Source organism: Zootoca vivipara, chromosome 4 (assembly GCF_965207765.1).
Source record: "Zootoca vivipara chromosome 4, rZooViv2.hap1.1, whole genome shotgun sequence".
Taxonomy (NCBI): domain Eukaryota; kingdom Metazoa; phylum Chordata; class Lepidosauria; order Squamata; family Lacertidae; genus Zootoca; species Zootoca vivipara.
In genome coordinates this window covers 92,482,756-92,497,252 of record NC_142587.1, presented here as the reverse complement: position 1 = coordinate 92,497,252, position 14,497 = coordinate 92,482,756, and the positions used below count along the sequence as shown (strand labels likewise).

The window sequence follows — 14,497 nt, the reverse complement described above, 5'->3', positions numbered from 1 at the left end:
AACAGCCCTGTGCTGTGCTACAAAGTCCCAACAGTTGAGGGCTTCAAAGTGCAGCATCAACCGATGTCACTATGATGCCCTCCTGATAAATTCCACCCTCCAGGGGGGAGGTGATAAGGACCTGGTTTAACAGCATGCTTAAATAAGTCCACAGTCCCCAACGAGCAGATAAGCAGCCAGCAGGTGCTGATAAAAAGGAGAAGGTTGCAAGTGTGATGATGCGCCACATGTTCGCAACCATCTCCACACAATGCACTCCAAGTGTCCCAGGGGTCCCATCACACAGAACATGTAATGTGTGACATTGGCTACAGTGACTCTGTGCTGTGGTTGAGCATGGCCATGGCTTATGCCTCCATGCCAATGTAGGCATGTGCAACTGAGCATCACATAGAGGTCAGTTTGTCCATATGAGCTCAACACCTTGAAGCAATGTATGCAATGTTTGAATGTTCATTGTCCTAGAGCACACATAAGCTACACTCCAACAGACTAGAAGCCCTCTAAGAATTTACTGAGTAGTCTTGAATCAATTATGTATTCTTCTTGCCAAGACCTCTCAAGCCATAGCCATGGACTGACTTCTGTAATGTAGATTACGTGGAGCTGCCCTTGAAGGTTCAGAAGCTGGAGCAGGAGCAGAAAGCCGCAGCCTGTTGGTGGAAGCCAGTAGGGGGAAATCATATACAAAACCAAATTTGCACTGACTGCACTGGCTGCTTGTGAGATTCCATTTCCAATTCAAGATGCCACTTTGTGCTTTTAAAGCCTTTCACGGACAAGCACTGTAATGCCTTGGAGAGAGCCTCTGCCCAAACACACTTGCAATTTAAGAAGACAGAGAGCCCCACTTCGCAATGCTTCCATTTGGGGAATGAGCTTGTCATATCTAGGGATGAGTGCTTTCTTGATGTTTATCCTAGTTCTGTGGAATGACCTCTCCCAAGAGGTTTGCTTCTGTCTTTTTACATTTCATTTTCAGGTGCTTAAGTAAGGCTGAAATGGCTCGTTATTCAGAAGCATGTGATTCTTTCAGCTGCATTTATTTAACCCAGAGCAGCCTAAATAGTTTTCAAGTTTAGGCAGTAGGAAAGCGTGCAGAGAAGGGATCCTTAAAGGCAGTGGCGGCTGGTACTCATAGGGCAGGATTGGTGAAGCCATAGCCAATGACAGGCACAGGTAACGGATTCTAATTTTGTCCCCCGTTTTTACAAAGGCAAAATTTTACAAAGGCAACAGTGAGATTAAGGTTCCCCCTCCAGGACTGGCTGCAAATATGAAGTGTCCCATTCATCCTAATGGACCAGCCTCTATGACTTAGAACCTTTCCTCTCCAGTTGCTTTCCAGCTCAGAATCACTCTCTGCAAATTGCTTATTTTCACCTGTGAGGGTGGAGTAGGAACAGGGTCTACATTCCTGTATCCCCACCCCCACCCCAAGTGTGAAAGTGCTGCTGGTTGGGGCGAGGTGAAGATTTATAAAGCTGAATCTAACTGAAGTTTAAGCAGCCTCTCCTTTAGAGCCAGCTCTGGATTTGAGGAAGCCTGGGCAAAGTGTCCTCTGAGAGGTGTCCTCCTTTGTAAGTGGGTCTCAAGAGACTCACCTGGCTCTGGTGAGCTGGCTCTATCCACCATTTAAATCTCCCACAATTACACAGAGCAATGTTAGGTCAGGGGCATTGTGGGAAATTAAAACGGTGGCTTGATGCAGAGACTGACATTGCTTGGGATGCCGGGGAGAGAGAGAGAAAGAAAATTACAGTACTGGGGATTTAGAGTAGCTCCTTTCTAAACAACAGCGGCCATGGGAGCTGACCAAGGTGCTGAACTTGCTTTCCACAATCACCTATTTTCTGCTCAGACGCAGCCTTCCTACTGTAGGGCTGAAACAATGGCAACAACAAAAAGAGAGAACCACAGAACTCTGCTTAACATTGAGTTCGAACTTAAAGCTCATCTGTTTAGGAAAAAGCTTTTACAAGGACCTCTGGCTGGTTAATTCTGCTGGCTTTCTAATGGATGCACTTTGATTGTTGCTTCCTTTTATGTCTGTGTCTATTTTGTATATTTTTGTGTGTGGGAAAGCTGCACTGAGTAATTCTGGGAAACACAGAACAGGCATGTTTTAAATCAGGGACGGGGAACCCGTGGCCCCACAGATGTTTCTGACCTGCAACTCCCATCATCCCTTGCCACAAGCCATACTGGCAGGGGGCTTACGGGAGCTGGAGTCCAACCACATCTGTAGAATCACAACTTCCCCATCCTCAATTTAAGAAAAAAACAGTGCAAGGCAGCTAGCGTGCTGTTGGTGCTAAAATGAACAACAACCAAAGTGTTATTGGCCTAGTATGATCACAAAACAGAAATAGTTAATTCTTCATCTTTTCTGTGTTGCAAATATTACTTTCTTGTTTCTTGTTCTTTTCTTTTTTAAAAAAACCTCTTTTCTTTCACTGTAAAATAACATCATAGTTTAAACATTTCCCTTTCGCTCTCACATTTTATTCACCGTGTGACCCGTTCTTGCTTAACCTTTGTGCTGTTCAAATGTTCTACTAAGTGTGCATGTAAGACTTAAATCTCTGCAGGGTTAGTTTCACTATCACATACCCCTTTTGCATCGATCACGCCAGGTTTTGAGTTAAACTTCACTGTCTTTAAACGTGCTCTCTCTTTTCTTTCGACCCTGGAAAGAGAGGGAGAAGGAAGAGATAGGTAAAAACAAACAAAAACCCATTTAAACAACACCATGCCATTCTTGCACCAACCTGAGAACTTAAATCTCAACCCTTCAAGGCACTTTAATATTTGCATATATAAAAGGAAAAATATTGCCATACCTGCCAGATTCCTAAGTCACCTCTAGCCAATATAGAGGGTGCACAACCTATATCTATATATACAGATCTATATATGAATAATCCTGTTCATTTTGGTTTGTCTCATTTTCTTAGTTTAAGTCTTAAGTTCAGTTAGCCACATTTCCCCCATTTGTCTGTGATTTTTTTTTAAAGGAAACCCTTACAAAACTGGTTATCTTTTTAGTACACATTAATCCTAGCATGCATATTTTTTTTTTGTCTAATAGAAACATTTTCTGCAAACCATTTCCCTTGATAATTTTGCACATCCAGAGATGCAAAAATTTCAAATGAGAGTTGAGTTTTGGTTTGCATATTGGCTATTTATTTATTTTTTGTCCATGAGAGCAAGTTTAAAACCACGATGGGTTAATTTTTGTAGAGGGAAATGTTCAGGAGAACATCCCCTCCAACAAACAAAAAAACCAAATGCTTCTATTGCGATGTTACTAGGGTGGTTTTTTTATTATTATTTTTAAAAAAACACTGCCAGCTGCAATGCAAAGCTCAGGTTACTATAGATACAGCTGAACTTTGGAATAAATGATTTCCCCCCCTCATGAAAAAAAGCAGTATTTACACATGGAAATGGAGGAAGTGCGACTTTCATATTTGATGTGTGATCTGTGAGCCACAGGAAAAACAGTTGATTTTAAATTTGCAGATGAAACTCTGTATTAGAAAGGAAGGGGGCACTGAGAGGGAATGAAGACTTGAGGCTGTGTAATCTCCTAAATGGAAAAAAGCAGTGCCTACTGAGAAAAAGAAGTAGCTCACAGCTAAATACAGCTTTTTAATTATTATTACAGGCTAATGTGAATTTTCTCTCTCTGCTAACCTCTCAAGCTGCTTCATTTTATTTTGAAACGCATTCCATGCCTACAATCTAAAAGTGTGTGTTTGATAACTGCTTTGGAATAAGCTTCCAGGTTAAGGTAACCCTGCCAGGTTCAAGGTTTACTACTACTAGCAGTAGTGGTAGTTGGAGGTGTTGCTTAGCAACCAGCTTTTGCGAGGTAATACACACTCTAATTGGCTGTGTCATTCTGAGGGAGTTTTCTCCTGTATCTTTGGTCGCAAGTATCCCTGCTATGGACTAGGCCTAAACTACGAAGAAAGACATAAACATCTCTGTTTATTTTTCCTCAGTTTATAAGCTTTTCATGTTCAATTCACTCCATTCAATAAAGTATTATCAGAATTTCTTCTCTCCATGTGTGTTATTTAAGTGACTTTGCTATCAAAGGGCAATGTAAGAAACTTAAAACAATGGGCAGCTCCTAGACTCAGCTTCCCAGCATGGCAGTCCAGATGGGTCCTTTCGGAATTGGTAGGACTCTGACACCTACCTAAGGATGCTGAGTGTTGACTTGCAGGTTATGCTTCTAACATACTCACTTCTAGATGTACCAAGTTTTAAAAGCCTTGTTATTTTCCTCCTTTCTTTTTAAATGCCAGAAGTACACAGAGGAAAATGTCCTTTATAAATAATGTTCAAGGGCAAGGAACCAGCAGTTCTGCCCACTGCAAAATCCCCTCTGGACACAGAAGTCATGTTACATCTTGTTATTCTGCCTGGGTTGTCAGTAGGACATGTTTATCCACTCGACTGGGTTTTCCTTTTAGATAGTAAATGCAAAGCAAAATACTTTTTTTCAACATCCCTCAAGATTTTAATCCTAGCTCTTTAACATACGAATGGGTTTGTTAGCTTTATCTGAAGTGAGTGCTTTTAGCAGGCTTCCAAACTCAAAGGGAAAATATAAAGATATGATATAAAATTGATATGCACAAATGCATAGCCTTCTTCATTTCTGTTTCTCCCTCTTGGAAATAGGAGGAATGCCCTCAGTTGGAATAATGATGTCTAAGAAAGAAAAAAAAATCACAACCTACTCTTTGCAAACATCTCTGAATGTTATTTTCCTCTTCCTTACAGTGGGAATTGTTTTATCCCACGATGACCTTGGTTACATTTTAACTCAGATTTGCTTTTTGGATAGACACAATTAACTGACCTGATTTCAGAATGGATACATACTTAGTTCTATGTATAAGTTTATAAACCTTTGATTAAAGTTTATAAATCTTTGATAAAAGTTAGAAGTTAGTTCTATTCATGGAACTTGCTGAACAACAAAGGAACCTGTCATACTGTGACAGACATTGGCCCACTTGGCCCACTATGGTCTACACCAGGCATTCCCAAACTGTGGCCCTCCAGGTGTTTTGGCCTACAACTCCCATGATCCCTAGCTAACAGGACCAGTGGTCAGGGATGATGGGAATTTGTAGTCCAAAACATCTGGAGGGCTGAAGTTTCGGGATGCCTGGTCTACACAGACTGGCAGCAGCTCTCCTATACCGGGGTCTCTCCCAGCCCTAACTGGAGATTGAACCAGCGACCTTCCACTTGCAAAGCCAATGCTCTACCACTGAGCTACAGCCCTTCCCCAGCTGTCTTATGCAGTCACCACATCACATAATTGACCCAGACTAGTACTGATAGCTCTGACTGGCAGCAGCTTTTTCAAGGACCTCTCACTGGTTGAAATGGAACACAGGGCACATCAAGATTTCCACCATGGGTGGAGAATATGTGGCTCTCGAAATGCTTTTGGTCTCCAACTTCCTTCAGCCCCAGTCAGCTTGGGGCGAAACGGGAGGGTGTGTAGCTCCGCCAGAGCCTCATTTAACAGCTGTACACACAGCTGCACCTGCAGATTCTGGTGAGGTCTCACGAAAGGCCTGCAAGCAGTGGTGTTTGGACTTGATATCCCGTCTTTCACTCCCCTTAAGGAGTCTCAAAGCAGCTAACAATCTCATTTCCCTTCCTCCCCCACAACAAACACTCTGTGAGGTAAGTGAGGCTGAGATACTGCAGAGAAGTGTGACTAGCCCAAGGTCACCCAACAGCTGCATGTGGAGGAGCAGGGAATCGAACCCGGTTCACCAGATTACGAGTCCACTGCTCTTAACCACTATACCACACTGGCAGAGCCTGCAGTGGTGAGATCTCACAAGAGTTCTGCGAGAGGGCCATGAGATTTCACTGGAAAAGCCACTGCCACTTCTCCTAAATTCTCTGGTGGCAGTGACTCTAAGATAGGATTAGATGAATTTGTGGAGGAGAGGGCTATTGATGGCTACAGGCCATGATGGCTTTGCCCTGCCTCCACAGCTGGAAGCAGTGATGGAAGCCCACAGGAGGGGAGAGAGCTGCTCTTGTGCTTGGATCCTGCTTGCTGGTTTCCCACAGACATCTGCTTGGCCACTGTGAGAACAGGATGCTGGACAAGATGGGCCATTGGTCTGACTCACAAGGACTCTTCCTATGTTTGCTTATCTATAAATATATTTATATACCGATGTATCGTAGAAATATATCACGGTGGTTTACAACAATATAAAACCACACAGTAAAATTACTAAAGATTAAAAGTTAAAAGAAAAGAATTAAAAGCAAACACTAGGAGGTCATGTTCTTATGCTCTTATCTTGTAGGTGGAAGGCTGCATGGCAATTGCTTTCCTAAAGTCACCTAGTAAGTTTGTGGAACAGGTGACATTCAGGCCAGGACTTCCTGAAATGCACCTGCATCTCAAGCCTATGTCAATATGATATTATTGATTAATTCTCTACTCATGCACACACAGAGAGAGCCAATAGTTACAGGTAGGTAGCCGTGTTGGTCTGCCATAGTTGAAACAAAATTAAACAAATTCCTTCCACTAGCACCTTAGGATGGACAATAAAGAAGGCTGATCGCCGAAGAATTGATGCTTTTGAATTATGGTGCTGGAGGAGACTCTTGAGAGTCCCATGGACTGCAAGAAGATCAAACCTATCCATTCTGAAGGAAATCAGCCCCGAGTGCTCACTGGAAGGACAGATCCTGAAGCTGAGGCTCCAATACTTTGGCCACCTCATGAGAAGAGAAGACTCCCTGGAAAAGACCCTGATGTTGGGAAAGATTGAGGGCACTAGGGAAAGGGGACGACAGAGGATGAGATGGTTGGACAGTGTTCTCGAAGCTATGAACATGAGTTTGACCAAACTGCGGGAGGCAGTGGAAGGCAGGAGTGCCTGGCGTGCTATGGTCCATGGGGTCACGAAGAGTCGGACACGACTAAACGACTAAACAACAAAGCACCTTAGAGACCACCTAAGTTTGTTATTGTATGAGCTTTCGTGTGCGTGCACACTTCTTCAGATACACTGAAACAGAAGTCACCAGGTGCACTCATGGTAATTTACAATGGAAAACAGTTCAAGAAAAGCAATTAGCAAAGGAAAAAGGAACCTTACACCTGACCGTGCTCAATTGTTTTCTCTTGCCTTTTGTTGAATTGTTGGAATACTCTTGTTAGTCTTGCTTGGGATACATTTAATAAAATAAAAATAAAATAAATGAAGATGGGGGAAGCAATCACACACAATATATATTACCTCCTTTTGCTGGGGATAACTCCCATCTCTTCGCTGTCTCCCTCCAGCATCGCTCGTCTCGCCTGCCACCATTCGTCATCAGATGCGTTGATAACGTGCAGAATGTCCCCATACTTGAAGCTGAGTCCTTGGCTGGGGAGGCCGCTGTCCTTGCTTTTGTCATAGTCAAACATGGCTCTGGCAGGGGAAGAGAAAGACACAAACAGGAGCTGATTGTATCGATCATGACAGCCCTTAACCAGCCACCTCCTCCTTTATTCAGTGACCTTACATTAATGGCATTTTTAAGCCGGGAACTTTCAGGGGAGATTCGTCTTAAGCTGTCGGAGGGGAAAGCTACGTTTCCACCCCATCTGGGAAAGCTGTGCGTATACACGAGAAAGACCTTTAAAAAACAGCAGCATCTGCATGTAAAGGAAGCTCTGCTTTTTGTTACTCGATGCCATCTTCAGATCTCTCATAACACACACACATACACATATATACAGAGTTGATATTGTTCTTCTTAAAGTTATAATATTAGAGGAATTTTACTGTATAGGGAAGTTTTTTAAATGCTAAATGTTTCATTATGTTATTATATATGGGACCGCCTCTCCTGGTATGCCCCGCGGAGGACCTTAAGGTCCACAAACAAAAATATTCTGGAGATCCCTAGCCATAAGGTGGCTAGATTGGCCTCAACTAGGGCCAGGGCCTTTTCAGTATTGGCCCCAACTTGGTGGAACACTCTCTTACAGGAGACCAGGGCCCTGCGAGATTTTTCATCTTTCCGCAGGGCCTGCAAGACAGAGCTGTTCCGCCTGGCCTTTGGGTTGGATTCAGTCTGACCCCTGTGTTTTCCTTCCTCATGGTTTGGATTTATGGACTACTTAAAATGAGGCTGCATTTTAAATTTTAATATTGTATTTTAATCTGTATTTTATTTAATTGTTTTCTTTTATGTCTTATTGTAATTTTATTGGTGTTAGCCGCCCTGAGCCCGCTTTGGACTGGGGGGGCGGGGTATAAATAAACATTTATTATTATTCTTATTATATATGTTGGAAGCTGCCCAGAGTGGCTGGGGCAACCCAGTAAGATGGGTGGGGTATAAATAGTAAAATTATTATTATGGACTGGGATGTCTCTATTTTCATCGGAGAAATGTTGGAGGGTATATAGCTCAGTCATATGGGTTGTTTGGCTTTTTTCCCATCTAGTTGTCTCTTCAGTGGGGTGCTGATTATTCTCTGTCTGTCTGTCTGTCTGTCTGTCTGTCTGTCTCTCTCTCTCTCTCTCACACACACACACAGCACAAAGCATAGCACAGCTCTGCAGGTTTGCAACATCGAGAGGTGGCTCCCAGAAGGTTTGTGTTCATGTGTGTGGGTTGGTGCCTTCATCTCTCCTCATCAGAACAAAAGGCCTGAATGTCTTTGCAGCAAAGCAATTTTTATGCAAATAAATTATGCAAAATTAGTCACCCCGTCCGCTGTCATTCAGTCACACAGAGCTCTTGTGGCATCATTAAGGGCAGAGAAAAAACACAGCGGGCTACTCAGTGCTAATGAAACCAACGTTTGCAAAATGGTCATTATCGCAGCCATTGTTGCTTCGTGGCTTATGGCATTTGTAAGAGAAATTTTTTTAAAGCTGTGAGAACATCCATCTAGGATCAGATTAGTCAAGGAAGGAAAATGCTGTTTTGGGGGTGTCTTTTCTGAACAAAACTATGCTTCTGAATTCTGCCTCTTTTTTAAAAAAGAGACAGGCAGAAGTGTTACATGGCCCAGCTGAGTGGCACAGCCTATATCCCATTCACAATGCCATGATAACAAAAAGGGCTTTAAAGAAAAACACTTCAGGAATTGTTAAATCAGCATGAGTCAAGAGTTCTTCATGTTTATATGTGCTTTGGACCAGGCATAGGCAAACGCGGCCTTCCAGATGTTTTGGGACTACAACTCCCATGATCCCTAGCTAACAGGACCAGTGGTCAGGGATGATGGGAATTGTAGTTCCAAAACATCTGGAGGGCCGAGTTTGCCTATGCCTGCTTTGGACTGTTTATCTTAATCCCCTAGCTCCAAAATGGAAGAGTAGCCTGTAGCTTACTGGACTTCCAGAAATCTGAAACTGGATGACGGTACCTTCCAGAGAATCTGGAAGACATGGTGAAGGGCCACAGCTCAATGGTAGAGCATCTGTTTTGCATGCGGATGATCCGAGCTTCAATCCCCAGCATCTTCCGAGGTAGGGCTGGAAAGACCCATATCTAAAACTCGGGAGCACCGCTGCAAGTCAGTGCAGACATTACTGAACAGCCTTTTCTTGCTAAGGAAGGTGTTCTGGACCCCTGGTCATTTTAGTTGCTCTTTTCAGGACTGTCCCCCTATTAAGAAACACTTATCTATCAAGTCAATAGGAGGACATAAGACCATAGAAAATAGCAAGTCGTGTTCTGGAAGTGGCTTTTCATATAGGTTTCTCTCCCAGGCTGACTGGAGATTGAATCTGGGACTATTTGTAAAAGTATGTGCTCTGAAGCTACATCCATTTCCTAAATGAACAGGTCATCTGGAAGCAACCTGTGAATGCAGGTGGGGCCTTGAACATCTAGACCAGGCTTCCTCAAACTTGGCCCTCCAGATGTTTTGAGACTACATCCCTGACCACTGGTCCTGCTAGCTAGGGATCATGGGAGTTGTAGGCCAAAAACATCTGGAGGGCTGAGTTTGAGGAAGCTTGATCGAGACAGCCCTTCTTGGAGACGCCAGGGATCAAACCTGTGGCCTTTCACATTCAAAAGTGGGTGGAGTCAGAGCAATAAGTGGGTGGAGTTTGCTGCACTGTGGCAAGCGCACCCAGGGAAAGGATTTTTAGTCTTTTTATAATGTGCCTTATCAATCTGCCATTATGCGTAATGTGCCTTAAATCATATATTTTCTGTGTCCCTTGCTGCCTTGCCGTGATACTAATGCTTGGAACATATATTTAGTTGTGTTTGTGGTTTGCGATTTGAAAAGGGGAATGGTTTGAATGTTCTGGGCAGCAGTCTCAAGACAAGATAAGAGAAAGTACAACAGGATGCCAGGATGTTTGATAGGAAAGGGGAACCTGGAAAGGGGATTTTTTAAAAAATCTGTTAAAAATACCATGGCACTTGGGCAGTTCCATATATGGGGTTTGTGACTGAGATGTTAAGCTTTGCAAGAAGTAGTCATGAGTAAAACTTATAAGGAAACAGGAAGAGCTGTGACCACACTGATTGGTTAATATTTTACTGCAATATATGAATATGTAATGCCAAATGCTACCTGGAAAAGTATATAAACTCTGGGCACTATTGTTCGGGGTCCAGAATTTTGGAGAATACTCCCTGGGCCTATTGCTGCCAACAATAAAACTTACTTTCTATTTCTCCACAACCGCGTCTGTGATCCTTGAGAAACCACTGAACTATGGTCCCCAGGTTCCACGCTACAGCACTACAGAGTTGCATTGATCTCTCTGGGTGTCTGACAGTCTCTCTGCCTCCCCATCCTTCTCCTTGGCACTCCCATCTCTGCGGGTCTCATGGGCAAAAGTCCCCCCCCAGATGTGCAAGGTATTCTCCAATGGTTGCTGCACCATAGACTTCTACAAGGGCATTTCAGACCTGGCTGTTTGTTAATTTTCTAGTTATAGGTAGGTAGCCGTGTTGGTCTGACGCAGTCAAAAAAAAATCCTTCCAGTAGCACCTTAGAGACCAACTAAGTTTGCCATAGGCATGAGCTTTCGTGTGCATGCACACTTCTTTAGATACACTGAAACAGAAGTCACCAGACCCTATGTATAGTCAGAGGGTGGGGAGGGGTATTACTCAGAAGGGTGGTGGGAATGGGTGATTGGCTGATAGGAGTGGTAAACCTGTTGATGACAATTTTTCTGGTTCTCCTACTGGTTTCTCTGTCTTGTGATTCCTGATGTCAGATTTATGTCCATTTATCCTTTGGCGTAGAATAAATCTGACATCAGGAATCACAAGACAGAGAAACCAGTAGGAGAACACTTCAATCTCCCAGGACATTCTATAAAAGATCTCAAAGAAGCTGTTTTATTACAGAAATTTTCCAGAAACAGACTGGAAAGAGAAGTTGCTGAATTGCAACTCATTACCAAGCTTAAAACCATGGAGAGACCTGGTCTGAATAAAGACACTGGATTCTTATCTCATTATACATGATAAAGCAGGCATCCCCAAACTGCGGCCCTCCAGATGTTTTGGCCTACAATTCCCATGATCCCTAGCTAATAGGACCAGTGGTTGGGGAAAATGGGAACTGTAGTCCAAAACACCTGGAGGGCCGAAGTTTGGGGATGCCTGTGATAAAGCTTTCTTTAGCACCCCTTGCCTTTTCCTGCAAGGCCAATTGCAGTCATTAACAGTTGTTAACAGTCATCAACAGGTTTACCACTCCTACCAGCCAATCACCCATTCCCACCACCCTTCTGAATAATACCCCTCCCCACCCTCTGACTATACATAAGGGTCTGCTGACTTCTGTTTCAGTGTATCTGAAGAAGTGTGCATGCACACGAAAGCTCATACCTATGGCAAACTTAGTTGGTCTCTAAGGTGCTACTGGAAGGATATTTTTGTTGTTCATTTTCTATCCCACTCAGTCAGAACTGAGCACCGTACGCCAAACGAGGTCTCTCAATCATACTCAGCAAAGGCTTTATTTCGCCATGATTGGCTTTACGGCTGATGAATACGGATGGCAACATCTGGCACTGACTTTTGCACATGGGTTGGGGATATTATATGCACAGCTAATTAAAGGAAGATTAGAGATTCAAAGCAGGCGAACTACTGAACAAATGTTTCAAGTGATTGAAACGTTCCGTTCCCATCATGAGCGGCGAAGACTGATTAGAGAGAAATAAAAGGTTCATTAAAGAGAAAAACGGAGGGAAGAAGCATAGCTGAAAGGATCTTACACAAGAGGAATGGGTATAAGTTCTGCCTGAAACATTAGAAATTCTCTAATTAGAGCATACAGGGCTAGATGGACCAATAATCCAACATATGTTAGCACGATTTATCAACAAATGAGGCCTATGAAAGAGGCTAGTGGTGACTGTTTAAAGTGGTATTTTTTTTAAAGTGTTATGGTTCCCTCTTCATTCAAAACTGTTTCATTATGTATACTGCAGAAGCTTTCTCGGGAAATTGGTATACAGGCTTGGTTAAATGAATATATGAATCACTTCCCACAAGAAAAAAGCTCGCAACCATTTCCAAGAAGAAGAAGATACAGTAATGAAAATACATAACCATGTTAAAAACGCAGAGTAAAAACAATTGCTCACTGGTGCTGCCCAACCAACCTAGGATTATTATTTTTTTAAAAAAGTTTTCTTAGTGTCAAAACCATGACACTACGAGGTCTGGAGGGCAGCAACACGAGAACAGGGCCTTCTTTGCAGTGGCTCCCCTTCTATGGAATGCTCTCCCTAGGGAAGTTCGCCTGGCACCTTCATTATACACCTTTAGGCGCCAGGCAAAAACGTTCCTTTTTAACCAGGCCTTTGGTTGAGCTTATTGACATCCAACACTCTTTTAGAATGTGGCTTTTGGGGTGGTGGTTATTGGGTTATTGCTTTTGGTTTGATTTTATATGTTGTGGTCTTGTTGTGAACCACTCTGAGACCTTTGGGCAGTGTATAAGCTGAATTATTATTATTAATAATATGTAATAATAATAATAATAATAATGACAAGGTTGGTTCCAGGCATGTGTCCCCTGGACTGAAGACAAGAACCATTGCCCTCCTTCTTATTGGTTTCAAAAGAACAGCATTTCATCATGTGGCATCATTCTGCTCCTGCCCTTGGGCCATAGAGAGGTATGGAAAGAAAGAAAGAAAGAAAGAAAGAAAGAAAGAAAGAAAGAAAGAAAGAAAGAAAGAAGACTTCCAGAAGCTAGAACTCTTGATATGACTAGATACATGAAAAATTCCATTGGCACTCAGCAGCTGAGTTTGCTATTAGATAGAGTAACATGGCCAACCTTGAGTCCTGGGCTTGTAATCAAAATAGCAAACTTGTCCAATTAGTGAAAGGAACCTTTCCCCATCTCCCCCCACTCATGTGTACCCCATATCTTTTAGGGTGCCCCCCCCAATCTTCTGGAGAAGATTTGGGTAGTGGGGTATGCGCAGGGGGCAGCATTCTGTACAACATTTATCCGATGAAAATAGTGACACCCTATTCCTTATCCTCTGACATGTCTCTGATGAAAATAGGAACATCCTAACTAAAAGCTGGTCATTCCAGTGTCAAATAAAAACCCGGGATGGCTTCTGTAAATCTGGGACTGTCCCTGGAAAATAGGGGCACTTGGGAAGGTCTGTGGAAGGAGGGAAAAAAACTTCCCACTGCACAAGCATAAATCCTTGGACTAATAGAATGAAAGCATTGGACAACTGTACTTGGTTTGTATTCACAGAGCAAACAGGAAAAGGAGGCAGAAAAAAGCTACTTTTGTGCTTGCCCCTTGTTGCCAGGCATGTCAGAAATCAGCTGAGTTTGGAAATGTAAAATGTAAATCTCTACTGGAAATGAGTGCTTTCCTCAGAGTCTGGCTGCAAGGTAGAGATATTAAGTAAGAACCACCCAGCAACAGCTGCTGATTGTCAGCACAGTGGTTAAAAATAAGTGTATATTTAGATTCCCAGTCCTTTTTTAGGCAAGAAGGGAAAGGAATGATAATCATAAAACAACATCTTCCCCAACCTCTTACATTTTGAGAACTTAGTACTCAATGTCCATAAAAAAGAGAGGTTTTCCACTTGATTTAGAAGAACACAAAAGATTGAAGATCCCTACATCCTGGGCAACTTTAATCATTTATATCACAATGGCTTCCTTGTGGAAGGTCAACATTTTGAAGAAGAAAAAATAGAGACATGTGTGAAATCATTAAGCATGCCAATACTTGCAACTGGCCAAAAGGGTTAACTTATATAAAACATGTGCTGAGGTCAGCTCTCATTTGGAAAGCCAGCTTCTTATAATTTATTCTGAATGTGATTGTTTGTGTCCAGAACTGCATAATTTTGCAATATAAATAATAATAATAATAATAATAATAATAATAATAATAATAATAAGGTCCTGGCGTGCTATGGTCCATGGGGTCACGAAGAGTCGGACA

At 42.6% G+C, this 14,497-nt stretch overlaps 1 protein-coding gene across 10 annotated transcripts in view; it reads right to left on the bottom strand.

Moving 5' to 3' along the window:
• The window catches only part of DLG2 (discs large MAGUK scaffold protein 2), an 835,907-nt gene that overhangs the window by 42,593 nt on the left and 778,817 nt on the right, over positions 1-14,497 (bottom strand). For all 10 annotated transcript variants that reach the window (XM_088668833.1, XM_088668834.1, XM_088668835.1 and 7 more), the window contains 2 exons: positions 7,314-7,490; positions 2,614-2,689 (listed from right to left, as the gene is read on the bottom strand). In XM_088668833.1, the coding sequence (XP_088524959.1) occupies positions 2,614-2,689; positions 7,314-7,490 (253 nt within the window). The remainder of the gene's footprint in view (positions 1-2,613; positions 2,690-7,313; positions 7,491-14,497) is intronic.